General features: G+C 42.3%; 1 protein-coding gene across 5 annotated transcripts in view; it reads right to left on the bottom strand.

The window, feature by feature from the left end:
- Positions 1–965: 965 nt before the first annotated feature.
- Positions 966–15181, bottom strand: part of PPP2R2C (protein phosphatase 2 regulatory subunit Bgamma) — a 208659-nt gene continuing 194443 nt past the window's right edge. For all 5 annotated transcript variants that reach the window (XM_075148675.1, XM_075148677.1, XM_075148679.1 and 2 more), the window contains 2 exons: positions 13812–13903; positions 966–3846 (listed from right to left, as the gene is read on the bottom strand). In XM_075148675.1, the coding sequence (XP_075004776.1) occupies positions 3555–3846; positions 13812–13903 (384 nt within the window). In that variant the 3' untranslated portion in view covers positions 966–3554. The remainder of the gene's footprint in view (positions 3847–13811; positions 13904–15181) is intronic.

The following is a 15181-nucleotide window of genomic DNA, read 5'->3' as shown; positions in this document are numbered from 1 at the left end:
AGCATGTAAGCTCTGGGAGAGCTGTGCAAAGCCACACACTGCCTCATCTAACAGCTGAGGCAAATTTATTCTGGTCTGCATCCAGAAAAAGGACTTAGCCTTCCAGTGTCTATCATCTCGTGTGCTGATGCCCAGGTGGTTCTCACTCCCCAGGGCTCTGTGTGGAACATGCAGGCAGGGTTAGCTGCCTTAGGCTGAGCTTCCAAAGAAGAGCCCAAGATCTGGGGCAGGATGACCAGGGAGGGTCAGGCATCAATTTGGACCGGGACGTGAATGCTTTCCTAGCTTTAAGTGTGTATGCCAAGCCAGCTTTTTTTTTTTCTTCTTTTTTCTTTTTTTTTTTCCCCTTCTTTTTTCCTTTTTTTTTTTCCCCCTTCTTTTTTCCTTTTTTTTTTTTCCCCCCAATTTTCCCCTGGGGTAGAGGTAGAAAGAGAGCGGGGGGGGGGGGGGGAAGAGGGATGCTGCTCTGCTGGTAGCTCTCTGGTTTGTCACCTGGGCCAATGTCTGTCTCATCTGGGAGGCCAGGCCTGGACACGTCCCAGACGTGCCCTCACGGTCCGCTGCGCTGGAAGGTCTCCAATCTGGCCAGTGATGACACCGATGCCATTTTTTACCCTGTGACTCTGTGTGTCGCTTCACATGGCACGTCTCTTATTCTGTCTGTAGGAGACGGAGACTCACATCTAAAGCCTATCTTGAGCGGAGGAAAAAGCTGGTCCAAGGTGTGAACCAAAAGCGTATCTCCAGCTCTGCTGTAGCTGCCTGCGCACGCTCTGCACCGCCCTACGCCCCCCGTCAGGCCCGTTCCCGGCCGTGTTTTCTCCTCTACCTGCCACAACGCTTCAGGTTCACACAGTAGCTTGTCCGGTGAGTCCCGGTCCCTGCGACTCCTCCTCCTTTGTGAAAGGAGCTAAACAACTCTTTCATGTCTAGCCTAAAAATAAGCTGTGCCTTGAAGTCATCTATTTATGCCTTTTTGGTTGTAGTTTTATTGAAAAAGCTGGTATTAACATATTTATATTTTTATTCAACAACAGTTAGCTAATTTGTGCAACACAAAGAATGCAGCCATGAACAACAGCTTTCAAAACAATCAGATTTACCAACTTTACCATCACTTACTCTACACCACCGAAAGCTCAAACTAAAAGGAGAAAGAAAGTTGGAAACGTTCACAATGACGATGTTAACTTTCCATATATTCAAGAAACCAGGAAACCGAACTGTAGTAGCGATGTCAAAGACAGGAATGGAATACTGGTCTTTGAAAGGTTTCTATTTATTTCGTCTATAATCACTTCATGGTATTTTGGTTCGGTATTTCATTAGTTTTATAAAGCTCCAAAGATATATTTCTTTATTTAATTTTAACATGTTCTTTTTGGTACCCAAAGCTGTAACAGAGTAAGGTACTTCAAATTAAAAACAAAAAACTGTTGTATTAAGATCTGCTTTATAATAAGTTATCTATAGAATCTTACTTGAGAATGTTAAAAGCTAAATATATGTTTTACAGTACTTTTAGCTGTAAATGCCAATATGAGCTGATGATAGCTTTTTTTTTTTTTTTTGAGCTGCAAAGGTTAATGGAGGAGGCCAAAAGTCAAAGAAATTGTATGACACTCTTGAAGCAGTAGTTTGGCATTACCAAGTTTTCTCTACAATTTACCACATTCTTAAACCTTTTTACAAGGAAAAAAAAAAGAAAAGCAATTTTGTTAAAGTTCATTAGAATAAATATGTACATATACTGTCCATGCCTGCTACAGCATACAGTATTTTATAAACAAACATTCCTCATTCCCTTTAAAAATTAACCTACACATTTCATACCGTATGTGTTTAGTGTGGCTGGAAACTGATGCACATGCGTTTGTGCTTCTACACACAAAATATACAGCATTGAGCTAGAAAACTTCAAACATACAGATTTCATGTGTTGTGTTAAGATGTCATATAAAAGCTGTAGACTTTGCTTTTTTAGTTCTTGTAAGCAGATTTTCACCCACCCTTTCCCCCAAACCAAAATATAAAAGCATGCAGATCCCTTCATCAGTACATTCTCCACTTACCAAGAAATCAGTGCATAATGGCTTAAAGACTTTTTTTTTTCTGAGGAGTTTTAATATGGGCAGATTAACAGGTCATCTGTGTTGTGCTCTTTTATTCATGGTTTGAGGAGAAATCCTTTGGGATATTAATTTTTTGGCCAGCACTATTAGGCATGCAGCAGAACTTTCTTTTCCTGGATTGAGAGGACTCCCTGCCCACTGCACCATTCCCGTATAATTCCTGCATGTGGTACACCGATTGCATGTACTTTCATTTTCCATTTACATCACTATTCATTTGAAAACAGAGATAGATCTAAAGAATCTAAGGAAGCTTTTGTTTGGTTTGGAGTTTTTTATTTTTCATGTTTCTCCAGGAATAATTTTGTCGCCCAGCAGTGGACTCATTTTAAAACATTAAAATTCACTGAGCGGTGCTACATCTCCCAGTACCATTCTTTTCCAGTTACAGATACCATGGCATTGCCTGTATTCCCCAAATGCCAGGATTAAAATAACCATCGTGCAGTAAACAAACGAGGGGTTTTCTGAAGTGTCTAGCAGTGATGTAACTTTGTTCCCACTGAAGTCGATCATTGCCTTCAAGGACAGCACTTCTAGGCAAGGTTTGCAGAACTCCAACCCCCGAGCGGTAGGACAGGTTTGTGTGTGTTACCTGCCAGGCTGTGTCTGACCAGCCACTCCCTCTGGAGCGGCAACACCAAGTTTTTTAATAGTCCTCCACCTGATGGAGATACTAGTTATGGTTTTAAACAGAGCAGAGAGATCTATGGAGAATGAACTTCTTAAAATAAGCTGGCTAAGTAACTATACCAGCCTGTCACTTATTCACTGGGGAAGCTGAAGCACAAAGTTAGTAATGTGAATAAATAAATAAATAAGAGGGTGTTGTAAAGAAGGGAATGGGACGGGTGAGGCAGGGCAGCTTTTCAGCAGCAGGGATTCTGCTTCCAGTTATAATTGTCATGAGGCCCCTCCAACGTGCCCCGTGCTCTAATAGCACTCAAACAGTCATTCACTCGAACAGGCTTGGCTCAGTTGAAAGACAGGAAAACGTTACTGAAAAAAAAAAATAATAAGAGATTGAAGCAAAAAGCTCTAACAATGTGGTAAATGCTGTGGACTGCAAAAGCAGGCAGTGCACCAGAACAGCATGGTCCTGTGAACCACTGAGACCCTCAAAAGGACTGACGGGAGTTGAGGAGTCTCAGCCCTCCTCAGGAACGCTCCCAAAGTGAATAAATACCCCTGTTTGTTTAAAGGAACCGATACAGACCAAAATACTGGATTTGCAGTCGTGCCTTTACTCATACAGTTGCAGTGATGGAAAATAGTCGGCTTGCCGCCAATAATGATACAGGCTGAGGGATGAAAGGATGCAACCTACAAATCCCACCACAGAAGCCACAATTTTTGTGAAGATCACATCCTTCTACAACTCTCAAGAGGCTGGTTTGTAAATATAGAGGGATACTGATAAATCTAGTGCATTTCTGAGTTCACTTTATCCTGAAATATGTACAGATTGTTTGTCGCTGCTATAGCAATGATGTTCTCAGTTGGATGCCACGCTGTGTGCAAGATCTTCTTAGTAAAGTCCAAACTGTCAACACTGATGTCATCTTTCCTCCGTTTGCCTCCGACGCAGACTCTCCGGGGTTTAAGAATAGCTCGTGGTTTACTGCTCTCTCGGGATGCCTCCAAGGTAACATCCCGCTTGGTATTTCGGTCAAACATTCGAAAAAAGTTGTTATATGCACCTGTCATTATCACACTGTAGAGAGAAAGAGAGAGAGAGAAAACAAAGACAAAATTAAACAGCAGCTTGTGGGATGTCTGCTAACACAACTGGATCAGGACAGTTGAGCTTTAACCTTAGGATTAGATGTCTTCTGGTTTCAGCTGGGAAAGAATAAAAAACCAGGATTTTTCCCAGTATTTCCCAGAGAATAGTTTTCTTCTACTAACATCTTCCCCTTCACTATTAGAGTATTCAATGAAAATTACAGTTACCCTAAAACTTGCATCCTGAAGCATGCACAAATGACAGGACTTTGACATCATGAGACTGACTTCACAAGACAATAAAAGTAATATGTTTTAATAAGTTATTTTTAATTACCTTCCAGCTTTTTATGAGCTTTTAAGGGTCATATATTTCAGGCTTTTTTCTTTCTCCAGAGCTTTACCTTTTCTGACAGCTGAGATTTACCATGATTCCAGAAAAAGTCTTTAAAAAAAAAATTCCAAGTACTTCAAACCTTGTGATACAATAGCAAGATTTAGTACATAATTATATATTTTAGTCAGTATTTTGAAGAAAGGTGTTTCTAAAGGTTCTGAAAAATCACACAGAGTTTGCACAAGTAAATTTATTTCCAGAATAAACCCTTTTCCCTTCTGAAGCCATGGAACTTGCAAGTCTGGACACCATTAAAATTTGCTATCTACAATGCTTCTTAGAAATAAACACGTGATAAACAAGATTCTGTCATCTCTTGTATGAAGTTCGAACAAAGATTCAAGTCAGGATATATTTCTGGGTCTGGGAGAAAGGAACAGAAAACATACCTCGATCTGTATAAAAATTACCTCATTCATCAGCTTGTAGTTTGAAATAATGGATTGCCAGTTGCTTCATTCCCCCAGTCCCATGGGGAGGATATTTTGTCACTAACTTTAATGAATTCAGGATTTCATCCATGGCCCTCAGGTTATTGGATTAGCATAATCATGGGTTTCAGAGCCTCGTTCACAAGCTCATTCCCTGTGAACTTTTTCCATTCGTGAAGCCAGGGCCACGCTCTACTCTGCTGTCTCAGCCCCAAACAGGGTGTTTTTTCTGAATTTCCGTTCTGAAAGGGGAATCCACCCCGAACGGTCAGGTCTCCACGGGAGAAGCTGTACAGTTACAAGACTCAGGCAATCAGGAACTGTTTGCCTTTCTAGTACAGCCCGACAGAGCTTATTTCCCACGCTTTGCATATAATAAACTAACCTCCATCTCAAATGACAGTTACATGGCTTTAGCAGTTTGCTGTTGTTTCCCACTTTGGGGGAATCTGTGTCGAGCAGATGCTGGCCAGGAGACCACGGCATACGCAACCATGGGAGAATAAGGCATAAACTGTACTCTCTGCCCTACACTCACTAGCCCATTAGATTAGATGCTCCTGGATTCAGGAGCTGTCTTACGCTGTGTGCACAGCCTCCAGCTAGTGTAGCCTTGATCTCATTTGGGGCCATTAGGAGCTACTGTGATACAAATGAATAATATACTGAAACACACACAAAAGGGAGCTGTGCAGCTAGCTGCTTTTGCAGTACAGCTGCTGAGTGACAGCAGCTCCGCTCGCTGCAGAGGCACGGTAGGGTAACTAGAGCGGGTGAGCTGGATTTGTATGCTGTGAATCACTAGCAGGACTGCCAGCTCCATCCGGCTTCCACGTTTGCTGATGGCATACCGGAGTTTGATGACAGCTGATTCCACACTGAGCTTTTTGCAGCTCCTGAGGTGCTAAAGGAAACCGCTGCAAATCAGAGAGGTGTGGGACACAGCGTGCACTGCCCTCAGCCAGAGCTCACCGACAGCCTTCACCCTGTCGAGAGGCTGCTTTCCTGAGGTCTGCAGGCAGCACACCGCTGGCTGCACCGCTGCTCTGCTGCTGAGTTTGAGGATGGGCAACAGAGGCACTTGTCCGTACGTAGCTGCAGCCAGCCTGGCAGGGAGCTGCCTCGCTGCTCTCCCGAAGCAGTACCTGCCCTTGGGTTGTCTGCAGTGAGGTCTCCCTCACCTTCCCCACCCACAAAGACCTGGCACAATCCTGCTTAGTAAGGCACAAGTTAACAATCTCACAAGCTAAAAAAACAAGAGTCAGCGTGACAGCTTGATAAAACGTACCCCAGAAGCTGCAGAAAGCCTATTGATGAAGATTAGAGCCCATTTCAGAAATTGAATCAACAGCAGTAAATCTAATGTTTCACTCCTTCCCAATCACCATGTCTTGTCATTACGGCTCCTGCTGTAATGGTTATTCACAACATGAAAAAATCGAGGTTATTTCATATCTCAGCGCTAACGTACACAATTTGTGATGCAAACAGCCCAGCACACCACTGTGGGGTTTTTTTCCCCGAGGCAAAATATTGAAACAGGTTCATAATGCTGGGGCACCCTGTGCCATGGGCTGCAGAGCCGCGGTTCCCAGGGGAATGAGGAGCATCCCTCCTGAGGAAGGCAGGAACTGTCAGCGGAGCAGTTTTCATGCAGGCAGAGTACCAGTGCACCAAATGCACAGAGAGGTGTTTGTCAAGAATCTTATTTTAGGAGGTTTTGCTTGCAGTAAAACTGCCTTTACAGTCCATTTGCTTTTTAATTTCTTGAAGTCTCGCATATTTTTAAAAGTCTGCTTTTTTTGGTTGGATTTACTGCAGTTATTTTATTTAACATATGTAGATGACTACTTTTCATGCTGACCCTGTTTTTCTGCAGTTTAATGGCTCAGTAAAAAATAGCATTATGTAAATGAGAAAGTGCCCATTCTGTTCAAGGTCACAAACACAAATGGATTATAACCTTACCTGCTGCTTAAAATAACAATAAGAGAGAGCGAGAACTAGACATAAGCCTGCAATTTATTCCCATTCAGGAAAATATAATATACAATAATGGAATGTATGCGATAAGGAGAATTTTTTATATATATATATAAAAGAATAAAAATTGTAGCTGAGTATAGGAAGAGTCTGTTCAGTATTTCCAGACTTTTTGCTGTGCACAGCAGTGTTACAAGTGCTTGCACAACACCCTTGTAAGTGAGGCTGGTTCAAGAAACCAAACAACCCCCCCCCCAAAAAACTCCCCATGCTAATTCATAGGTGTGTAAGGGAGCAGCCCTGAAAAGCTCTAACCACCTTTAATTTTACTCAGAAAGCAGGTTTAGAAGTTGTGCTACCCACAGTCAGAGGTACTGTCATCTCATCCACGCAGGGGTATTTAGGACGCAGAACGCACTCCAGCGCACCCTGAGAAGCAGCGTACTGATAGCTCAGGTTGGAACAAAGCTGCTGATAGACTGTACCCAGCTCAAACCACCACAGCTACCGGCAGCATGATTTAAAAAAAAAATTTTAAAAAAGGCCAAAAAGGCAAAAAAGCAGGAAAAAACCCCAATAACAGCAACATGGCTACCCCCGCCTACATTTCACGCATCGGCAGCCTAGCCGGTGCTCTGGAAGGAGAGGCAACACCCCGTACCTGCAGGGCCCCAAATGCATTCGCCCAGCTCCACGCTAACCCTCCTACGCTGCCCCACGAGGGGAACACGTTTTCCTCTCCGCATGGTGCTGCTCTGCAGAGCACACGGGTACCCCCTGCTCCCTCTTTTCGAGCTGCTCCAAGCAAGGTCTGAGGGTTTCTGACAATTCTTCAAATGTGCGTGTTTTGAGCGACAACACAAAACGCTACTAATTCGTCCAGCCTGCACTGACACTGGGGCGTTCTTGCTTATTAGTGACACAATCTGAGGCATCTCACTCCCAAACTTCCGTCCTCATAGCCTTCACAGCTATGGCCCAAAATCTTATCCATTTTTTTTTTTCTTTACAAGCAGGACAAATGTATTCTTACAGAAGGTAAAAGGGGAAGGAGAAACCCCCGGCACAGTCCAATCCTCCTTTTATTCTATTGACTTTTCTTCTTACTCCCTCTCTAGTTGCCATTCTGTTCTCTTTTTCCCTTTCTTCCCTTACAACCTTGACTCTGGTCTTTACCACACTTTCCAGTTAGGTTTTCCTTTCCCTCCCCCTCTACCTCCTCCCCTCCTCTTTTTCCATTTCCCTCTACCCTGCTCCAGTTTTTAAAAAACACTATATCTGCTTCTCTCTCCTGCCAGTGAAGTGTCCCCCCTAGCTTCATCCTCTGGTCCCTGCTGTCGTCTCTTTTGCTTCACTCTGTCATTTCCCTTTCTGTCCCTTTTTTTTTCCTCTCATCTCTTCATTTTACTCTCGGAGGTCTCACTGCTCACCCTTTCTTTGCCATCTCCCACTACCTCCAGTCTTACTTACTCTGACAGACAACTTGCTGAGCCCTTGAGGGCTTTGGGCCTCCATCCTCGCCTTCTCCTTTGGGCTGAACATGACAACCAGTAGTTGTACCACTGATGTTTAATTTAGGGCCAGAGTTTTAGGGTCTACAGCACCACTCTAACAACTACTGGTGGCTTCAGCATCTTTAAGCATCTTAATACCTTAAAACATCTGGCTCTCAGTATTTTGGTTTTGGTAATGACTCTTTGTTAAATGAAATGCTTCAGTACGTGGCTTCCCCCTCTAAAGTTCTGCTCCTGTTGGAAGGTCAACAAATTCCCTACTTCACCAACCTCAAGGGCATCTGAATAGGACTTCATCATTTGTACTAAACTTCAATGAGATCTTCCACAATGATTTTTAGGCATTGAGATTTCATCAAACATGTCAGTCACTAAGAATTGGTGTATCTCTGTCTTGCTCGTATCTGTTATTCCCATACTTCGTTCAGATTTCTTTACTGGAAGCCGAGCTCTTAAATGTCACCCATGTCGCAGCCATCCTTGCATACAACAGTTTTTATCAAAATTGCTCCAATCAGCTGCCTTCCTGGATGTCAGGGTTTGCCCTGAAACTCTGGGGACATCAGCTGGAATTACGGCTTTGCTTAAAAACCAAACCATACTTGCTTCACATTGTTTTGTGTTGGATTTGGGTTTGGTTTTTTTAAGAGACTCTTTCATAATAATTTTTGGGCTAACTCTGGCCCAGATTAGTCTTCCTCAATGCACAGAAATTTTTCTTCACCTGCAGATTTCTATTGTCTGGAGAAATCCAGCTCACAGCATAATTTCCCCCCTCCACTGTTGCTCAAGAGCCCATGGAAGTCATGGGATGATGTGACACAGGACTAAGGCTGGGCAGGCTTCAAGGACCTGTGCACGCCAGGCTTAAGGATGATAGAAAAACTAATCCAGCCTGTTAACCTCCCCCTCACTGCAAATGTGGCAACAGAACTTCATTCCCTGTGGCAAAAGAGGCAGGACATCGAATCCAAGCAAGTGTGAGGGGAGGAGACTCGGAGCAGCTTCCACCAGAGCCTGCCTCCGGACTTGTAAATCTCTGCAAAGGAGTCCCTCAAGGCACTCAGCATGAAAAGGGACCATTTCCCTCACCTGAAACCGCCTCCCCAATTACATTTTGAGCCCCTAAATTTGCAAGATTTCAGTAGCATGTGTACCAGTGCAGAACAGCACATCTGCAGTCTCCTGGGACTGACAAGCAAGGCCCACCAGATCTGGTTTCGTGACAAGCTGACCTTAGGAGAAGAAAGGATTGGTTCCAGGAAAACTCTTCAAAAACATTTTTCATGGGAATGAAAAATGAGATTTATTATGACAAAGGGAAAGGAAGAAGCACTGTTGCAAACAGTGGGGGCCTGTTGACACACTGGGGAATTTTCCTTTATTCTGCGCAGCATGAAGCAAGTGACTCCACATCACAAAGAAGGAACTTCTTTAAACCTCCTGGGGAGTATGCCAATGGGAAAACCTGAGACACCGGATTCAGGGTTGTGGCACAGCTGGCTGGGATAAGACTGGGAATAAGAACAGGGGATCCCCAAGTCCTTCCAAGCTAATATTTGACATGCAGAGCCTTGAGAACAAAAGGATGTCTTCTAGCTCTCCAGCATGGAGCGTGCTGCCAGACAGGAATAGACTGTTAACATCTCATCCACTGGGACCTGCCAATTCCGCCTGATTAGAGTGAAGGCTGATGGATATTCAGTGGGATGAATGACAGTTCAGTAGGAAAGGACTGACTGAACAGTTGTATGTGACTTCACTCATCTGCTTACAGCATATCACTTATCATGATGGTATTCAGAAGTCTCCCTGGAAGGGTTCCCATACACCCATTCATTTGAAATCTTAAAAAAAAAAAAAGAACAGTAATTAAGGTATTCACTTACTACCATGTAGAATTACTACACTATTTTTTTCTTTTACTGGCTTCTCCCGTAACTCACAAACAGCTCCATAAGTGCCAATTTTTGAGGCAAAACTGAAACAACAAAATAGGTATGGTTGACAGTGAGAAGAAAACAGTGTCTTGCGGGTCATTATTAAAAGACCTGACTTTGGAAATAAATGAAAGAACTAAATTAAATTGGTGTATAAATAGGGCTCACATATTCTACATAGTCATGTAATGATGTATATACAATAAAGATGGCATGATTTTAGTGTAATATACTCAAGCACAGATAATATGTACTCATCTGGTTGAATTAGTGTAAGACCCCTGCTTGACTCCCTCCCCTGACCACTGTTATTGCCAAAGTACATAGTGATTAATGTGCCCTTCAGCAAACGAGATCGGCTCTGTCTGATTGTATTAGTTCCTGTTCATTGGAGTAACTGAGCATCAATCACGTTCTAATCAGAGCTCACGTACATTGATTTTTTTCGTAAACAGCCTCACCGTCAGGTTCTATCATAGCCTAGATTAACTCCTTAGTAATGACAAAAATTAATAAAAAGTATTTTCACCTAAATAATCATTTTTAACTGAACAATCCTGTCACTTTAAATTGTCACTGTAGCTTTAAAGTCTGCAAAAGATAAAAATAACAGTTATTACTGTTATGTAGACGTATTAATAATATAAATACTGTATTGCCACATCTTTTAAGAGTACCATTGTTAATAGGCATTGCTTACCTTTAGCAGTAGTTCTTTTTAAAAAAATACATACCAAAAGGATCAAATTAAGTGATCTTACTATTCAAATGAACTGTTCTTGAAGAGTTACTGGTACCCAAATATAATTTAAATTATGATCCAACAAAAAAATCCTTGTAATGTGTAGCAAAACAATACAATACTTGTCATGCACAGAAGTAAGAAGCTCAGAAGAGTGAATGTTTGAAAAATGAACATCTGTGATGATACATTTGACCCTTAAAGAGAAACAACTAGATTAAAGAAAACCCTTATCTTTTGTCAAATGTTGCCAGCTGTTGTACTCAAGTGTTCCTTACAATCAAGAGCAGTGTATTGTGGTTAGTGACGGATTTGGTAATTGTGCACGACTAACAACGCCCCAGCGCCTGGGCAGTACAACAAATGAAGCCCCCACAATCTCATGTTCCCACTTAATAATTACTTACTGCATTAATCTTCCTGATCTGTCAAGGAGGAATGAAAATATTACGCTCACTTTAAATCCTAATATTGAATAATATTTCTATTATTACTAGGCAACTATCCAGAGAGTGGTCTTACCGCACTAATGAGGATGGCACCATTTCATTCAACTGCAGGAGAAAGGCTCTGGGCCTGGGAACATGTGGCTGTCCGTCCTGTACGCACTGGGAATTCCCATCAAGGATAAGCAAAATGGTTTTAAAGAACTTGAAAAGCCCTGAATCTTTTCAAAGTTTCACAATATTTAAATGATTTGATTGTGCTGTTGTTCTGTGCCAGATTTAGGCAGGGATCAGCACCGTCTGTATTTCTAAGAAAAAATACCTCTTATTTTGGTATTTCCAGTAGGACCAAACTCAAGTAGTAACCAGTCGACTGAGACAACCCTCTGCTAAAACATCCATTCACGCATGGGTTTGGGAGGTTCAGAGAAAAGCTCCGAAACCTAGATCTTCCCCTAAAACTTCCGTGGGTCATTCCCACTTTCTGACCATATCAAAGCCATTTCCACAACAGCTGGTGCCCAAGTTGCAGTCATAGCAATCTGGGAAGGACTTTGCCCAGTGTGGTCCACCTATGTCATTTTAAATGGCCAGCAGTTTGTATCACAGGGGATACTCAATGCTGAGTTAATCCTTGTCAGAAAACACGTTTCCCTGGCATGCAGACAACAGAGAGAATGAAAGAATATAGTTTCACTTGCATAATAAACGATACAAGGTAAAAGTTTTATTTCTTAGTAAAGACAGAATCTCTCCATTGGGCAGGTACAGGAGCAAAGGAAAGTAGTCCAAAGAGAAGATGCCCCTTGTGTACAGCATTACACTTTATCTGCATTTGTGGAACACAGGACTGGAAGAGACCTTGTTCTGCACTTCCAAGTTCAGACACTTGTTGTTTTAATCAAGGTCTCATATAACTGCTTTCACAAATTTCCTGAGCACCATCCTCAAAGCAGTTGGGCTTCTTACATGTCCATTACTCAGGACGGGAAGACCACTCCACACTGTCAGTGCCTGAACAGGTATGAGCTACCTCTAATTTCCAGGCTATAATTACCTCTTGTCACTCAATACCTATTTGCTGTTGTGTCATTATCATTCACATGTATCTTAGCTAGGTCCTCTTCCTCCACATGTATACCTCCTTGATATACTTACTAGAAGCAAGTATAATCTTGGCTTCTCTTTTGCTAAGCTGATCAAAACCAAACTCCTGCCCTCTCCTCTCTTTAGAGCAGCTGTCCATTTGCCCGATTAGTTCATCCACCTTGGAGATGAGGGACAAGAAATGTGTAACTGCAGTCCAAAGGTCTTTGAATAAGACCCTAACATAATGTCACCACGACTCCTTTCTCTGCTGGATATCCCAATCTTGCCCATGCTAGGATCACATTTGCCTCTTTCACAGCTGTCCCACACTCTGTTTCATAGTCCTTGCCCAGTCCGGGAGGGCAGGCCTGCTTCAAATACAATGAGACAGACCATTCTTCTCTTTCCCAAATGAGAAGCTAAGTGAGCTGAAGGCACAGTTCCAGGCTCTCAGCGAGTGCCAAACTTTTGCCTCTTGGCTCCTAGCTCTACTGAGCCAGAATTCACTGCGTGCCATTCAAAATTGGCTCCTGTGCTCTCTTTCACATGCATTTTGTAGACTGCTAATCCCTTCCACAGTCACCTAGCGTATGAATGTGAGTTGTTTCCAACTGATAAGATGAAGGTTCATGTTTTCTTTTAACTAAAATCCTCACCTTGCATTATACTCTTGGATTTCATCCATTTTTATTATCCCAGTCGTCTTGGCTGCTCAGTTCTTCCTGTACAATATTCCTACTCCCCAAAGTACTGCCACCATTTGCTAACATTATGGCATTAGCACATTTCATCCTCGCTCGCACCCTCTGACTTGTTGTGCCAATATTTCTTATGAAAATACTCAACAAGGTATTATGTCCAAGATAAAAACCAGCACCTCTCCTTCGGTGCATAGGGAAAGGGACTGCTCTGATGGGGGTAGGTATCAGAAGAAACTGTCATTTATGTCAGTGGGAAGGTGGCAGCAGTTTGTGGAGAATCAGTGGGTGCCCGTGACTGCCTTTCCTCGCTCCCTGTTTCCAGTAAATGAACCGGATTTCTGAGGTAGCTCATGTGTAGATACAGGATCACACAAGCTTCCTTAGTGTGTTCGTGGGACTGTGCAAGTTGGCAGCATTCTTTTTAACTTTTGCAGCCTACTTACAATTTTGGTGAAAACGGACAGAATTTGAAGGTTTTTTTTTCCCTTAAGGCATGAGCCAAGATTAACGAGGTATACATCATGTCTAATGAGGTCAGGGGCATAACTGCACCAATATCCAAACACCTTTTACCAACCTGAACACTGATATGTGAAGATGTAAATTGATGTGGAAAATAACCGTGCATAACAATTTACTTTCTAATTGTTCCCCATCTTATGGAAGCTCTTTTGCTAAATGAAGACAGTGATGTACGTAAGGATGGATTACCTGTCTGATCCATTCCATGCACATTCAAACTTATCAAAGATGCAGTCATTTTCATAGAGGGAACACAACTTGCTCCTAAGGTAATCATGGACCTGTTTCAAAGAAAATAACTGTTATTCTTGAAATAAAACAAAATATAAAACTCCACAACCAGTCCCCCCACTCTCTGCTTTATCTCCCACGTTCATGTTCAAAATATGCTGCACAGATTGGTAGCTTTGCAGAAGCTACTGTGTTTAAACTCTAAAGAAGCTATCTGTACTTTTCCACAGCCCAATTAACCAGGAGCTACAGAATTATTGTTGCAGGAAGGCATGAAGCATACCTCCCTCAGCAGGCTGCAGACCACCCCTCTTCAACATATTTGTTTCCTGCTTGGGTGATTTTCTCAGTGCTAGCCTAATTCCCAAAGACATTTCACCAGCTGATACCCTAGATGTGCTAATTAATGTGCAAGAAATCTAATTTAAATAGTAACAGAAATGTCATATTCCAAGATCAGTGGACTCTCACTTGTTGTGGCAGAAAGAACTTGACTCTATTAAAAGAAGCTGTAGTGTATGGTATTACGTATATTTGGGTAAGGTATTTCCGAACCCAAATACAGTACAAAGTTGCAGTTGCACAGGCTGCAAATTAGAACACTAATTTAGCCCAAGAATATCTCCTATTTGGCTGGGAGTTAAAAACAACATTGTAAATTCTCACTTACATACTTGAAAAGTGGGACTAACCAGCAGAAGACCTCTCCGCTGGGCCACACATCTCTGCTGAACAAGGGTTATCATAAAGAGACAGATCTCATGCAAACTGTTTCAGTCCTTTGCTGAATTTGATTAGTTTTCCTTCTGGATGATTGGTTTCATTCGGCAAGGAAATAATGAGCTAGAAAATCCCTGCCTAGACGGATTTACTAATGCACTTTCACTCCTGATGTTTTCTTCTAGCTGTTGTAGAAACTGTAAAACAAAGATGTGTAGATGGCCTCTCAGAGCACACGTACCAATCCAATAGCCAAGGGGCATAATTTAGCTCTGGCATACAGAGGTACTGATTCTTGCAAGTCCAGGGAGACTGTTCCTGCTCATGGATGCTCAGCATCCTCCTCTGGCCTGAGGGCGTAAACATTTCTTCTAGTAAGATAACTTCTATCAAGACCAGACGAGGCACAATGACCTTTCACTTATATTTTCTTTAAACTAACCCATTTTCAGTAGCCAAATTGTACAGTATCCTAAGAATATTTGTAACGTAAGGTTATTAAGGATTATGAATTTTAGTCATGGATCAATTTGCATTAATAGATGAGTGAACACTGAGCTGTATATCAACAGATAATGTTTTATACAGCAAATAATAGGCAAATGGTA

This window comes from Calonectris borealis, chromosome 4, assembly GCF_964195595.1.
Source record: "Calonectris borealis chromosome 4, bCalBor7.hap1.2, whole genome shotgun sequence".
In the NCBI taxonomy this organism is placed as follows: Eukaryota; Metazoa; Chordata; class Aves; order Procellariiformes; family Procellariidae; genus Calonectris; species Calonectris borealis.
The sequence above is the reverse complement of the archived record's forward strand: the minus strand, read 5'-3'. Positions and strand labels throughout refer to the sequence as shown.